The sequence below is a fragment of the Squalius cephalus genome (assembly GCF_949319135.1).
Source record: "Squalius cephalus genome assembly, chromosome: 17".
In the NCBI taxonomy this organism is placed as follows: Eukaryota; Metazoa; Chordata; class Actinopteri; order Cypriniformes; family Leuciscidae; genus Squalius; species Squalius cephalus.
This window is the reverse complement of record NC_137138.1, coordinates 7,034,385-7,049,652: the sequence shown is the minus strand read 5'-3', so window position 1 is coordinate 7,049,652 and position 15,268 is coordinate 7,034,385. Positions and strand designations below refer to the sequence as shown.

At 34.4% G+C, this 15,268-nt stretch overlaps 1 protein-coding gene across 4 annotated transcripts in view; it reads right to left on the bottom strand.

Moving 5' to 3' along the window:
- Positions 1-1,718: 1,718 nt before the first annotated feature.
- Positions 1,719-15,268, bottom strand: part of slc4a4b (solute carrier family 4 member 4b) — a 58,234-nt gene continuing 44,684 nt past the window's right edge. Inside the window, exons 18-27 of one of the 4 annotated variants that reach the window (XM_079847934.1) lie at positions 13,932-14,093; positions 13,586-13,764; positions 11,624-11,696; positions 10,204-10,272; positions 9,057-9,164; positions 8,816-8,881; positions 7,828-7,989; positions 7,646-7,739; positions 6,165-6,235; positions 1,719-3,599 (exon numbers count right to left, since the gene is read on the bottom strand). In XM_079847934.1, coding sequence (XP_079704060.1) covers positions 6,201-6,235; positions 7,646-7,739; positions 7,828-7,989; positions 8,816-8,881; positions 9,057-9,164; positions 10,204-10,272; positions 11,624-11,696; positions 13,586-13,764; positions 13,932-14,093 — 948 coding nt within the window. In that variant the 3' untranslated portion in view covers positions 1,719-3,599; positions 6,165-6,200. The remainder of the gene's footprint in view (positions 3,600-6,164; positions 6,236-7,645; positions 7,740-7,827; positions 7,990-8,815; positions 8,882-9,056; positions 9,165-10,203; positions 10,273-11,623; positions 11,697-13,585; positions 13,765-13,931; positions 14,094-15,268) is intronic. The other 3 variants (XM_079847932.1, XM_079847933.1, XM_079847931.1) reach the window with 3 other exon arrangements.

The following is a 15,268-nucleotide window of genomic DNA, read 5'->3' as shown; positions in this document are numbered from 1 at the left end:
CTCTAAATATGTTAGGCCCACTGTTTAACAGTAAACATTGTTCTTAACATAGGGCAACATCTTACCCCAGGTCATTTATTAGTATTGATTGAGAGATGGTGTGGCATAGTGGTCGACAGCTGAAGGCTGATCAATGAAAGGTTCCTCCTGGCTTCATCCCAGAGGTCTATCTTCCCCATACTCAGTGGTATATTGTGTGACACATGGGTTAATAGAGCAGACGTGCGTTTATACATCCCATTATCAGTGCAGGACAGTTAAGGTGAAATTCCTGCGAAAAGCCACATATCAGGACAGGAGATGATCAAAGTAACTACTAACAACTCCGTGTTAAAGTTGTCCAACCATGTGATGACATTTAGCCCGGTGTCTTTTTGCTTCATTACTTGCTAAATCCATTCCCGTGATGAGATCCGTCGATTAGCTTACTGAAATGGAAAATATGCGAATCTCAGCTCTGGTTATCTTTTTGAAAGAGGCCTATGCCGTCATAGTGAGCAATTTAAATAATTACCAGTCATTCTCCCGTTCATCTTCGTGCAAACACGGTTTATCTCAGCGAAACATGTGAGTGAAAGCAATTAGGCTATGGAGAGACTAGACGTCAAGGATTAGGTCAAAGAATTGCAAGAAACGAGAGTGTGTTATATGCAGCAACAGGGAACGTTTTCAGAACTTTTGCTAATGTTCTGACAAGGTTTTCTCATGAACAAACATTAGGCTATTCAGACGTTAGTTCAAAGTTATCTTTAATCATGTTCTCAAAAAGTTAGCACAAGCCGTTATTTATAGGCTACATCATTCATGGAACTTTTTCTGAAACATTAGTAAGGCATACCCTGAATTGTTATTGTAAAAATGTTTCGTGTGTCATTGAACGGAAGAGAGGCTCTCGGGAGCGCACTTAAACGTCACATTCTTTTGATTTTCCTGGCAAAAACGTCCCGAGTCCTTCACATAAAAATCAACATTAAAAAGCTTTCAAATAGACAACCTAGAAACTTAGTTTCTTTACGCTGTTCACACATACTCAAAATTATTAAGTAAATAAACTTAATGCTTAATTGAAAAATAAATAAAAAGAAGTTATGTGAACTTGACAATTACACATTAGGCCTACTTATTTTTTTTTTTTTCGATTAAGCATGACGTTTATTTACTTAATCATTTTAAGGCAATGGGTTTCCTCAATTTTTTTTTTAAAGTTACAGTGACCTGGCAAACTATTTAAACCTGTCTGAGATTGATATCCTACCAGTTATCTAAAAAGATATTAGAAATAAAACAACACTTTCTTTGAAAATCTAAAACCTGAATGTTTACTGTACTGAAATCCTACTGATAAGTTATAACTTGCATAATAACTTGGAACACAGATATCAGTTAGCTGGGATGTTGGATTCAGACAGGTGAGGAGGAGGGAGATCATTCCAGTTCTATGGAATTCTCTTGATCTTCTTTAGAATTCTCTGTCTCTTGTAGGTCAGAGATTACAAGGACTAGAACTCGATGTCTCTGGCCTGGGCTTTTATCCAGATTAAACCCAGATTCCTGTTTCAGGTTCTGTTACATATCCGATTTGGCCTGGAGCACTTTGACCTCAGAGGGAGATTCTGAAAGGTTGATTTTTTCCTGAATGTAAAGTGTAGGTGATGAGTGCGTTTTAATCTGGATTTAGAGAATTATTGGTCATTTTTTAAACTTGAACATATTCACATAAAAGTGCAAATCAATTTAATCCAAATCCATATCTTTACAATGAATAGGCCTATATTAAGCATGTGTGCAACATTTCTAAGTCATAGAGTGTCCTTATGTAATTTCTATGTAGTAAACAATATTACTATGATTGATTCAGCATATAAAAGCTCATTTAAATGCATAACACCATGAGAATGAGTTTTAATAATTGCTTTAATTTGCCCATCGCCTCACAGTGCTACATGGTGATGATTCCCTTTTACAGAACAGTGATCAACTGTTAATCTCATTATTGCCTGTAGCGTCATCGTTATAATCAGAGAGTAAGACAGCTTCCAGAAGAGAACAGAAGGACAATAAATACATCTCAAAAGGTTCAAAAAACAAAACAGGTGTGCATCTAAAAGAAATGATTCATGAAAACGTCATCTTGCATATGCGTCTCGCTACGACGGTTTAGTCCTTGATTCAATCAAAAGAAATGGAAGACATTATTGAGGATGAGATAATGATGATAAACAGACCTATGTACAAACACTGACTTGTGTGTCTATATTCAAGTTTTAATGACTGTGGATTTATACGTTATAATTGTTAAAAATATTCTACACCCGATTTGCTGACTGAAATATCTTCGTGCTGAACGTAAGAGAAATGATCTTTCTTAATGGCAGCATAAGTTCTCACACACACAAACACACAAACAAGGAAATTTGCATATTTCTGTCACTTTGGTGCAGCTGTTTAACATTAAATCTCATTATTAAGTCCTTACACCTCTCATCTCAGTATAAAAGATGTCTCTATCTACAGCATTACTTCTTTTTAAAAAAAGTACATAAAAATATCCAGACAATAAAATCACCATAAATCAACTGCTTCATAGTAAATACATAGAACGCAATCACATTGAAAGTGTCCGCCCTGTTATTGATTGTCATTTATGAACGAAGAAACAGATCTTGAGTTCACAAAAGGGCGGAGGGAATTTCGTAGACAGAAGAATGTTGAAGAGGCTTCCAGCGCGATGGCCACTCTTCCGGTCACGTGACTTTAAGATCGCCGTTGACATCCGTAACGTACTGCATAGAGAAATGCTTCACTCTAACAAGTGCCTGGCACCTACAGTCCATTATAAGAGGTAGAACTAGAAAATTAGATTCATATCGAGTGTTTCCCACTTTTTGAAGTGTCTTCTTAAGCACTGGAAAGATTTAAGTAGGCTAATTGTGTCTTTAAAACCGAAGTCTCCCTTATTGGGATAAATAGTTGCGCCCACAATTGTGGTTCAGTAAATATACGCTTAAATATGCAAAGTATCAAAGAGAACGGAGACACTAATACAAATTTGTTCAAAGACATTTAAAAATAAATTGATCTAATGTGCTCATTTGAATGAAGAGCAGTTATTTGGCCAAAAGAAAAACTCAAACTGCAAATTTATTTTATACAATTGGATTAAGACTGATTATGTCATCATTCTTATATATTTTCTGTTTAATAAAATATTATGGTTATAAAAAGTATTGGAACAAAAATCAGTCTGGACCCAGAACTTAAAACTAAAACGAGAGCAAAAACACCCCCTAAAAAAAAAGTAGGCTAATGCTACCAAAATGTCAGGAGGACATAAAGTTTCACACTTTTTTTGTTTGCGTTTGTGCAGCTATTGGTTGTAGTGTTGAAATGACATCCATCCATTAGTTTAGACTTTAAAAAGAAACTTTCAGCAAAGTTTTTCATTTTCAAACCATCATCTGGACCTAAACGTGTGTGTTTTCACAAGTGTTTAAAGGGACGTCTCAGAGGATGGAGTCTTCCAGAAGAATTTGTTGTTGTCTGAGTCCAAATCGATTCTGATCTGAGGCACCATCTTCTTAAAGGGGTTTAAATCCTGACTAGGTGAAAGAGAAAGACAGAAAGCTGTTAGATATTTCAAAATATACAGCCTTGCATTCACACATAAACATGCAAACTCATAGACATGCATAATTTATGATGCTAATTGATTTAATTGACTGTTTTAAGGCCAATGCGTTAGACCAGAACTAACTACCATAAACCAGCTTGAGCCAACCTGATATTCATGCTGAACTGAGCTGGGTAAATATAGATATGCATGTGCACACAAGCTCAGACTTACTGACTCATGTTTGTACAGTTATCTTCGTGAAGACATTCATAACTTTAACTACCACAAATAAGTGCCTAACCCTAACCCTTAACCTAACTATAGACAAGTCTTGACCCTCAAACAGGCCTTTAAAGGGGTCTCAGGAAGTTCTCACTTTACTCACTCTGATGGTCTAAACATGGTCCTCACAAAGACAAGTGCATGGACATTAGTGGGCGCTGCATAGACTCTTCCATTGATTTTTTTATATTCATTATATTTTTATGGCCTAACCCAAGCCTACCCTAGTGAAAAATAAATATACTAAAATATATTTGAAATATATTTTTTTTTATGCTAAGTACACAACAAATACATTTACATGTTACATACTTCATATAAGTACCCTGCAATTGTACTGTTGGTATACTTAAAGTCTGCGAGATTGGAACAACTAATTTTGTACTTAATGCACTTTAGTTATCTGGAAATAGTGCTGAGGTCCAACTAAAGATATACTGAAGTATTTCTGATTCTGCTAATAATTGCAAGTGTACTTCAGGTACACTTTAAAGGAATACTCCACCGTTTTTTCATATTAAACTATGTTATTCCCTTAACTAAGACGAGTTGATACATACCTCTCTCATCTCAGCTCGTGCACTTAATCGCTCTGGCGCGCGGTGACACTTTGAAAGCACTTAGCTCAGCCCAGTATATTCAATGGTATTTGGCAGCAATGAATTTAGAAGTGACACATTCAAAAGGATAACTATAATGTATGGCGGAATAGCACTTTTGGGAGTACTTCGACTCGGCGTAGTAAAAAGTCAAGCCTGATCCTCTTCCTCTCACTTCTGTCAAGGGGAAGAGGATCAGGCTTGACTTTTTACTACGCCGAGTCGAAGTACTTCCAAAAGTGCTATTCCGCCATACATTATAGTTATCCTACCTTTTTAACCCGCTTAGAAAAGCGCCACGTTTTATTTTGTGTCACCATACTTGGTCGTGTAACTACTCGTGTAACTGTTTTTAAATAGGGAAAACGTTGATGTGTTTGGTCACTTCTAAATTCATTGCTGCTAGATACCATTGAATATACTGGGGTAAGCTAAGTGCTATCAAAGTGTCACCGCGCGCTAGAGCGATTGAGTGCACGAGCTGAGATGAGAGAGGTATGTATCAACTCGTCTTAGTTAAAGGGATAGTTCAGGATTTTAGACATGAATCTCTATAGCTTCCCCATAAGCAGTGTGGTGCATTGACCATGGCTTACCCCTGACAGCGTCCTGTGAGCCGAGCTCCGGTCCAGTTTTGGTCAAGATGAAATTAGTCCGGCAAGTTTGCTGGGGTCACGGCAATAAAGCTTTTTTCTTCTCAAATCAATATGTGTTCAAAAGAGTGATATATTTGCGTCACTAAAACGTTGTCTATGGAGAGGTCAGACCTCGTAATGGCTTGGCACTATTTTCTCCCCTGTCATATCACTGCGCGCTGCCGCTACCTACAGCCAGCTGCGCAGGCGCACACCACTTTTTCAGTTGTTCGGCAGTGTTTACAGCAGTGTTTACGTGCTCAGAACAGCTACACGAACGAGCTAACATAGCTACTCACCAAGAGCGATCAGTTTGTACAAGCTCCAGCTTCAACTTGTTCAACTTCTCTGTCCATCCTCTCTCTTTCTGTCCTTTCTAACTCCATCTGGCGTAACTCGTCATCTGTGTATTCAGGTTCGTAAAGATATCCTTTTGGCTGTGTGTCGAAGTCAATGTTGTCATCGTCGCTGCTGTAGTCAGACATGTTATCGTTCTCTTTACGAGCTGTAAACAAAGTGACACGTGCGCGGCTCCCAGCTGGCTGTAGGTAGCGGCAGCGCGCAGTGATATGACGGGGAAGAAAATAGTGCCAAGCCATTACGAGGTCTGACCTCTCCATAGACAGCGGTTTTGTGCTGCAAATATATCACTCTTTTGAACACATATTGATTTGAGAAGAAAAAAGCTTTATTGCCGTGACCCCAGCAAACTTGCCGGACTAATTTCATCTTGACCAAAACTGGACCGGAGCTCGGCTCACAGGACGCTGTCGGGGGTAAGTCATGGTCAATGCACCACACTGCTTATGGGGAAGCTATAGAGATTCATGTCTAAAATCCTGAACTATCCCTTTAAGGGAATAACATAGTTTAATATGAAAAAACGGTGGAGTATCCCTTTAAATATCTTGCATTTAAATACTGATATTATACAGAGATCATACTATCCTTACTAATAGTGATATTAAAACACACAAACACACACACACACACACACACACACACACACACACACACACACACACACACACTTACCTTGACATAGTCACGGAAGGGAAAAAGTGCTTTCCATCAGTAGGGAGTGAGGAAGGACATGGGCTTGTTTCCTATAAGAAACAAACAAACGTACAGTTAATATATATACACACATGTCAGATGATCAAATCTTAGAGGGTTCATATAAAGAGGTTACGATGCAGCTGAAAAGGAGTTGATTGGTTAGTAGTTAGAATAAAAAGAGATAGTAAAGAACAGGAAATTCAGACCCACAACCCATCCAGATAAAGTCAACATGAGACTGTGTTTGCAAACCAATTTACTTCCGTAATGTGACTTTAAGTCAAGACTTGATTTTAGCCATTGGGAATACTGTATTTAATATTATTAACCATGACTATTATTGCAGCTTATGGTCAGATATGCATGTGAATCAACAAAAACACGTGGAAACATCTTATAGTGGTATTGGGGTCAGTAAGATTTCTTTAAATATTTTTGAAAAGTCTCTTTTGCTCATCAAGGCTGCATTTATTTGATAAAATTTTTTTTAATTAAATTTAAAATAACTGTTTTCTGTTTGAATATTTTAAAATATAATTTACTGAATTTTCAGCATCATTACTCCAGTCTTCAGTGTCTCATGATCCTTCAGAAATTATTCTAATATGATGATTTGCTGCTCAGAAACATTTCTGATTATTATCAATGTTAAGAACAGTTGTGCTGCTTCATATTTTTGTGGAAACTGTAAGATAGTTTTCAGAAGTCTTTGATGGCTAGAAAATTCAAAAGAACAGCATTTATTTGATATAGAAATCTTTTGTAACATTATAATTGTCTTTACTGTCACTTTCGACCAGTTTAATGCATCCTTATAGACTAAAAGTATTCATTTCTTATTGACCCTAAACTTTTGAACAGTATGTTCAACAGGTAACAACAGTTTTATCAAACACTGTACATTGTATATTCCAAAAATTACAAACAGAATCTTCAAAGCACCCGTTACGGACCTGAACTTGCTACCGTAATCATTAAATTCCCCATAAGTCCCGTCCCTATAGACCAGAATAAATCCAGGAGCTTGCAGAGATTGAGAAATAAGACGGCTTGATGACATCGGACAAAAAAGTTATTTTGATGAAAGATTATGGAAACAAACATTTTTTCTTTGGAATGAATCCTGCTCAAAAAGACCAGGAACATGCAGTGGGAAAGTAAATAAGACCCATTTTGAATGCATGTTGACTTTATTAATACATGCGCACTGCAGTGATTAAGCATTTGTTATCTGTTAAGAGCGGATTATTGATCCACACAGACCAGGAAACCAAGCAACACCATAAACAAAGAGAAAGACGGGATTAAGAGATGTTTTCTGGAGAAATCACGAAGGAGTGTGTGACGACAGCGAGAAGAGGGGAGGGAAGAGCCATTATTTGAGTTGTTAGTAACAGGACAGAGTAACGTGTGGAAGCCCTGCGCGAGGCCGAGGGAAACCCTGTGTGTTTACTCACTGTCTGAGGGCTTCTCCCCCAGCACTGGATCCTGTTCCATGGTCTCCATGGAGATCTTTATGCTGGGAACATTCTCAACGGCTGGGAAATCCGACTGTGAACGCAGGGTTGGGATATTCTTACCACTGGAGTTTTACAGCAACACCGCTTCTAAACGCACAAATAAAAGAGATTTCACTCACGTCGTTCATTTCGCTGTCAATGCTTCCTTTCTTTCTCTTCTTCTTCTTCTCATCCTCCTTCTTCTTCTTGTCTTTCTCGGGCATGACGTCATCCAGGTAACTGAGATCGTGCTGCGAGAACAGGTAATCCATGGCCTTTCTCACCGCGACCAACGCGAGAATCTAGAAAACCAACAGAGAGAGATCTCAGACGCATGCAAAAGAACTATTACTGGCTGTGTTAACCCTGTAAAGCCTGAGATATGACATAATAGCCACATTTAATGGTTTATTTAGCCTTTAGACAAAAGTTTGCATATGCGTTTTTTTTTTTTTTTGAGTGTCATACTTGATTCATCAGGCTTTTATGGCTCATATAGTGTGATATAGTGAGAATATGGAGCAGTTCTAACATAAATAACTGTATAATGTTATATGACTACTTACATAAATGCATATAAATATCAACTGTCACTCTATATCTCCCAATAATATATGTCTTAGTATGATGATATTTAAATGCTTAGTTTTATGATGAAAGCTCTGTAGTTTTTATTGTGGGGGTCAAACATAAACATAATATAAAACAATACAATACAATACAATTGAGAGAAAGCCTGATGTATCATATCTGATACTAAAAAAAAAAGTATGGTTAATCAAGTAAAACTAAGTTGCTGTAAGTGTTCATCTTGAAATATTACTAACAATATAGAAATTATTGTTTACTTTGTAAAAATCATTAAAGATTTCACAGCAAAAAGACCTGAAAGAGGACATTTTTTACTTGGTCTTTTACTTGCTAAACAAGTATAAACTGTCAATCAGAGGACAGGAGACAAGTAGTACGATGTGTGCAATGTCTTAAGAACAAGAGAACAAAAGTTCTGTGTTGACCTGATTAGTTTTTCCAGTTTAGTGTGCAATTCTGTATCAGATAGTAATTAAACTGACTGGATGCGGTTCATGGAAGTATTATGTGTGTGTTTGCAGCAGATCACACACTCACCATGACTGGAAAGATGATGGCTGCTACCGTTGACTTCAGGATCCACAGGAGGGCCAAACAGAGCACCTGTGCACAGAACACACACATTAATGATGCATATACAGCACTAAAGCTAAAGATCTGAGCCTTATATTAGGATGAGCATGCGGCCACACACACACACACACACACACACACACACACACACACACACACACACACACACACACACACACACACACACACACACACACACACACACCTGTATGAAGGTAAACAAGTGAACCCGTCTGAGCGGGACGTGTCTCAGGTAGATCAGATCTGGTTGGTGTTTCGCTGGCATCAACAAGAGCTGCAGACGATCCATAAACTACACACACACACACACACACACACAAATGTTTATTCATAGTTTAGATTATTCAGAGGCAGACAACCTGTTTCCCCCCAAAAAAATCTAAAAAGCATACTTTTTTTTTATTTTTATATATCTATATAAATCAATAATATTTAAAAATATCTATTAATATATATATATATATATATATATATATATATATATATATATATATATTTCATATTTATATATTTTTTTATAAATATAATTTATAAAATTATAATTATTTATAAAATATTTTTTGTTTTAATTTACATATTATATAATGTAAATAAAAGTATAATAAATAATTATATGTTTGTGTGTGTATACTATATAATTGTAATATTTATTTATCTTATATTTAATAAACATTAAAAAAATAGAATACAAACAATACAAATAAATATATAAAAAATTTAAATATATATTATATTATTAAAATATATATTTAATATACAATAAATAAATATTTTTTTAAATAATTGTATTTATAATTATTTAAATATTTTTTATTTAAATACAAATGTAAATGATAAAAATATATCTTTAATAGATATATTTAAGAGTTTTACGATCTATTGAAAGAAAAGCAAAACATTAAAAAATATTTTGAATAATTTTATTTAAATACATAATATGTCAATATTAAAATATATATTTAAGAGTTTGACATTTTATTGAAAGAGAAGCAAAACATTAAAATAAAATTAAAGTATTGCCACAATGCAAACTATTGTGGGTTTCTGAATTAATAAGACGTTGCTAAGGTGTTGTTGCCAACAACTTGTTATGCATCAAAGGTTTAACAGAAAGCACCATTAATAAAACAAACATTCTGATGCCCAGCTCTGTCCTCTAGGTCATAGTCAGGCATATTACACCCTGAAAATCCTAAGTATTCCTGACTTATCCCGACTTTCCTGAACTCAGATCAAGTTCTGGAATCGGTCGGGTTCCCAGGCTCCAGCGGAGATCAGGTAAGTCAGCAGGATTAGGGGCTTTTTCTGCCGAACAGTAACATGACACTCACCTGGACGCCATTGAGAGAGGCGACACCCATGTAGAGGAACACGCCGTACAGGACGGGCATAGGAATGAACTGCAGAGATCAAACATATGAGCATTAGATACATAATACTGCAGTCATCTGTCTTCAGACACATAAAGCCATATTGTACACACATACAGAATCAAAGGTTACGTGAAGACAAAAAGTTATATCCACCGAACACACCCCAAATCCCAACCTTGTCAACATAATATGCTCCAAAAGAGGAGATTTGTGCAAAGCAAACAATTTTATAACGAAACAGAATTTGTGTTATTGACAAAAAGCTCACAGGAATGAAAGCCTCGGTCTCATCTCGCATCCTGGAGTTTTTTCCCATTCGAGGTCAATATCCTCTTTACCAAATTGTGATGTTTACAAAGTAAATGTCCAGCAGGGGGCAGTAACTGCACTAACCTCGAAAAAAAGTACCATGGGATAATGCACTGAAAAAAATGATAGTTGAATTTACTAAAATGTTTTATGTTAAGTGGTTCCACACAATTGATTTTAGCTACATTTAAACAAATGCATTAAGTTGAACTAAAATGTAATAAGTTCAACTTAATGCATTTGTTTAAATGTAGCTAAAATCAATTGTGTGGAACCACTTACCATAACATTTTTTTAGTAAATTCAACTAATAATTTTTTTCAGTGTGGGTTTTTGGACATGTATCACAATTATACCATGGTTTCCTAAAACATATCAGATGGTATTATCAACATAATACTTTGATATGTGACGTACATTGGTACTGGAAACCATATACTACAGTGTTTACATGGTACTTCCAGGAATATTATAGTACTACTATGGTACATGTCCAGAAAAACATGTATTTTGTGCATGCAAATACCCTTATACATGATAAATAAGATATTAAATAGCAAAAAAGGAAGAACCATTGTGATTTTTTATCAGTTCTGATATCAAATATAGAATTTAGAAATATAGCTCAAGTTTCATGGAGATCTGGATAAGGGCATGAGTTATATAAACCTTATAATTCATTCTTTTTAAATAACTAGAATTGCTTAAAATACCCAAAGAACTATTTTGTAGACACAATTCATATTTCCTCAAATATTCTTTAGTTTACATGACAGCTATGAATCATTATTTGCTTCCTGATATTACAAGCCACAGTCATGAGTCATTCATATTTGTGGTCAGTTTTCCCAGAAGAGAATAAAAAAAATGATAAATATGTTTATCTGCTAAAAAAAAGTGTGTTTTGTCAACTTTTAGCAGTACACATGAACTCCAAAACCATGAAATGTCTATTTTCATGACACAGGGTTTGTTTAGTAACATTCTCTCTTATTCTCCTGGACAATGACAAGTATCAGAATGTGAAAAGACAGTATAGATATAGTTTATGAAATATAAAAGTTCAAACCTTCAGAACGGGGGCCATGAAAACCGACAGGCCCGTCAAAATGAACACCATTATTCCCGTGACTCTCTGCTCTCTGTAGGAGAAAGAATCGACAAAACAAGCATGAGCCACGGACACGTGAACATTAACTAGATCTAGAGGATGTTATGTGACACAAAAAAACAATATATGATTTATCAGATATTTTATTCGAGATATTCAGTCATTTTGATATGTTTAGCATCAGCTGATAATGTCTGCTTGGCCGATAAAACGGGAGTGTAACTTCCTCCTTGTGACAGTCAATGGATAATAAATGTTAATGGATAATAAACTACTTCTGTTTCCCAGTTTATTTATACATTGCACAATTTTGTGTACCTGATATCCTCCGTGTAAAAATGCATATTTCTTTCTCAGCATTTGTGTCTTATTTTCCAGTACAAATATCTAAACATTCTTAAATCGAGATACATTTACTTGAGAAGCAAAACGACTAAGTCTTGTTTTCTGACTTAGTCAAAAAGTTATGCTTAAAATTAAACCAACAATCTTTATTTTAAGTTTATTTTTTCTTGTTTCAAGCATAAACTCACTTAACTTTGATCAGTGTAAATTGAGATATTATTATAGTTTTTATTCATATTTTGAATTAGTTTTTATATTTTCTGTTTTCATTTTAATTTTAGTTAAAGTTTTAGTTATTTTGTTGTGTTTTTGTAATGATAAACTTTAAAAAAAAAATGCCTATACAGTTTTTATTTAAGCTTTAGTTTGATTTATTTTAGTGTATCAAGTTAAACTAAAAATGAAAATGAGAAATGTTGCCTTGCAAATAGCTGAAATAATATAAGTTTAAGTGTTTTTATATTTTATTTTAATTCAGTTAACATTTATTTTATTGCAAGCAACCAAAAATAATTTTATAGTTATAGTTTCAGTTAACTATAACAACACTGATTTTGAAACTTTATTCAGAAAAGTAAATGTGAGTAAATGTATCTTGATTAAGAAAATTTGAGATATTTGTAACTGAAAATGAGACAAAAATACTAGGTTGTTTGGATACTGTTTTATAATCTCATTGGTCAAAACAACTGTCCTACATAGTGGTATATTAAACACAACTTGTTTAATTGGTTGTGACTGGTCAGATTTTAGAAAGTACTTGATAAGGACAGACACATGATAATGCTGTAATCATGTTTTGCATAGTTTAAATACAGTTTACAATGATTTAAAGGGGCTATATGTAAGAATTTTCAGTTATGAATCGTTTTTTATTGCCAATGTGTGAACAGCTTGCAAAGGATACTTAAAAAACTAGATCTACAGACTGATTTTTATGTGAACTCTTCTGAACTGAAATATTCTGTACTGTAATGTCAATGTGTCATGCAGCGAAAAGGGATTAAATCAAACTATAGCCAGATATAGTCTGTATAGTCTCAAATATACGTTATAATCAAACTATCATTACAGTGTACATCAATTTTAATGACCTCTTCTGTCGACATGATGCCGGTGAATCACAGAGCTGGTGCAAACATATCCACATCTCTATGCTCAGATACTTTCTTAACTGCTGCTTTCTCACCGCTGTCATTATTTTTGTTGTGTTTATTTTGTTATTGAGAGGAAAGCGCACAGCACGTATTTACATATTCATCTAAACGTCGCTCTCAGCAGCGCGGACGACGTCTGGATGTTCATTAACATATCGCTGTAATTTATCTCCAACTTCTCTTTACTTCTAAGCAAAGAACAAAAAATAACTTTGCCGTGATTATATCGGCACATTGAATCACGTTCAGTCTCTTGTACGTTACGTTTACACGAGTGCGAGCACGAGCAATAAGTTGCTGGCTGCAGTTCACTTAACGGCCACCAGTGTCACTAATAACAAGGGCTTCTGAATTCTCCATATAGCCTCTTTAAGCTGTCTTGAGCAAGATTAAAATGCATTTAGGCTTTTTCCTTCACCTGACTCCCAGGAATTTGGGCTGTTCCCCAGGCGCTGAGGTCTCAGTTTCCATCTTGATCGAGTCTATGTGGGCGATGGAGATGACGGTCGCCGCTACGTACCAGGGCAGCCCCATGAACGAACACAAAATCATGAGAATGGAGACCCAGAACAGGTCCAGGTGGTACCCAGCTCCCTTCTGCACTCAAATGGGAAAAATAATGTAAAATAAATAAGTGCTTTTCCGTATTAAACACCTGTTACACCAAATGTAATTCCTGTAATAGTGTTTTGCGGTCAGTATAGCTCCACGTGTGCCGGTGTAATCCTCTGATGATAATCCCTGATAATATTCCACAACAGTACCTTGAGCTTGTGCTCCTTGCGGTTGACGATGACAGCTGTGATCTGCTGGTCCATGAAGACGAGGATGGTGACCAGGAGAGCGGGTAACAGCGACACCAGGCAAACCCACCAAGGGTTTCCTCCAAATGGGGGAACAAACCAGCCACGATGGGGACTCGTCGGCTATTTAGGGTAGAACACAGGATAATTAGAAATTTAAAGATATAATCCCGCTGGTCTCTATTATATGATGTTAATCACATTACTATACTATACTATACTATACTATACTATACTATACTATACTATACTATACTATACTATACTATACAATAACATAAGATAATATAGGCTAATATAAACATCCATTGATTTTCTTTGTAAATGTAATATATGTTTTATAACTTAAAAATTATATAATATTATATAAGTAATGTATTGTATATAAATGTATTTAAATAATGCAATTATATTATTTATATAATATTATAACATTTCTCATATATATATAATATAAAAGTTATAAAATAAAAAAGTTATAAGAAGTTATAATATACATCATATATATATATATATATATATATATATATATATATATATATATATATATATATATATATATATGTGTGTATATATGTATATGTGTGTATATATATATACACACACACATATACATACACGGTATATCAATTGAACATGAACTATTTCATATACTTGTATTAAAAAAGTTTTTAAAAAATCCCAAACATATTACATTATATAACATTATATTTGATCATATATATGATATATAATATTTAAATTATTATACACAAAATATGTATATTAGAATATATAATGTTATATATACATATATATATACAAATATATATATAGGTTATATTAATTTTAAAGTTAGATATATTTTATATATGAATGTATATATATTGTTTATATACATATATTATATATACATATATTATATATAAATATATGAAATATATAATATTTATTTCTGTTTTAGTATATATTATACTGTTTTAAGCATGACAAGATAACATTATTAGCAAACATTATATAATATATATACATTATATAGTTTATGTATATTCAAATAGAAATATGAGCATCATAACAACATTTTAAATAAATTATCTATTGATCTGTCATGCATTATAAAATGTATTATGGGTTGTTGACATTACTAATGAAAGCTAATATGAAGTGGACGCTATATTGATTCAACTTGTGTCAATACAGATTTTGTTGCAACAATACGACCACAGAATTCTTTATTCTTGTCTGTTTGTGAGCACACACACACACACACACACACACACACACACACACACACACACACACACACATATTAGAGGTTT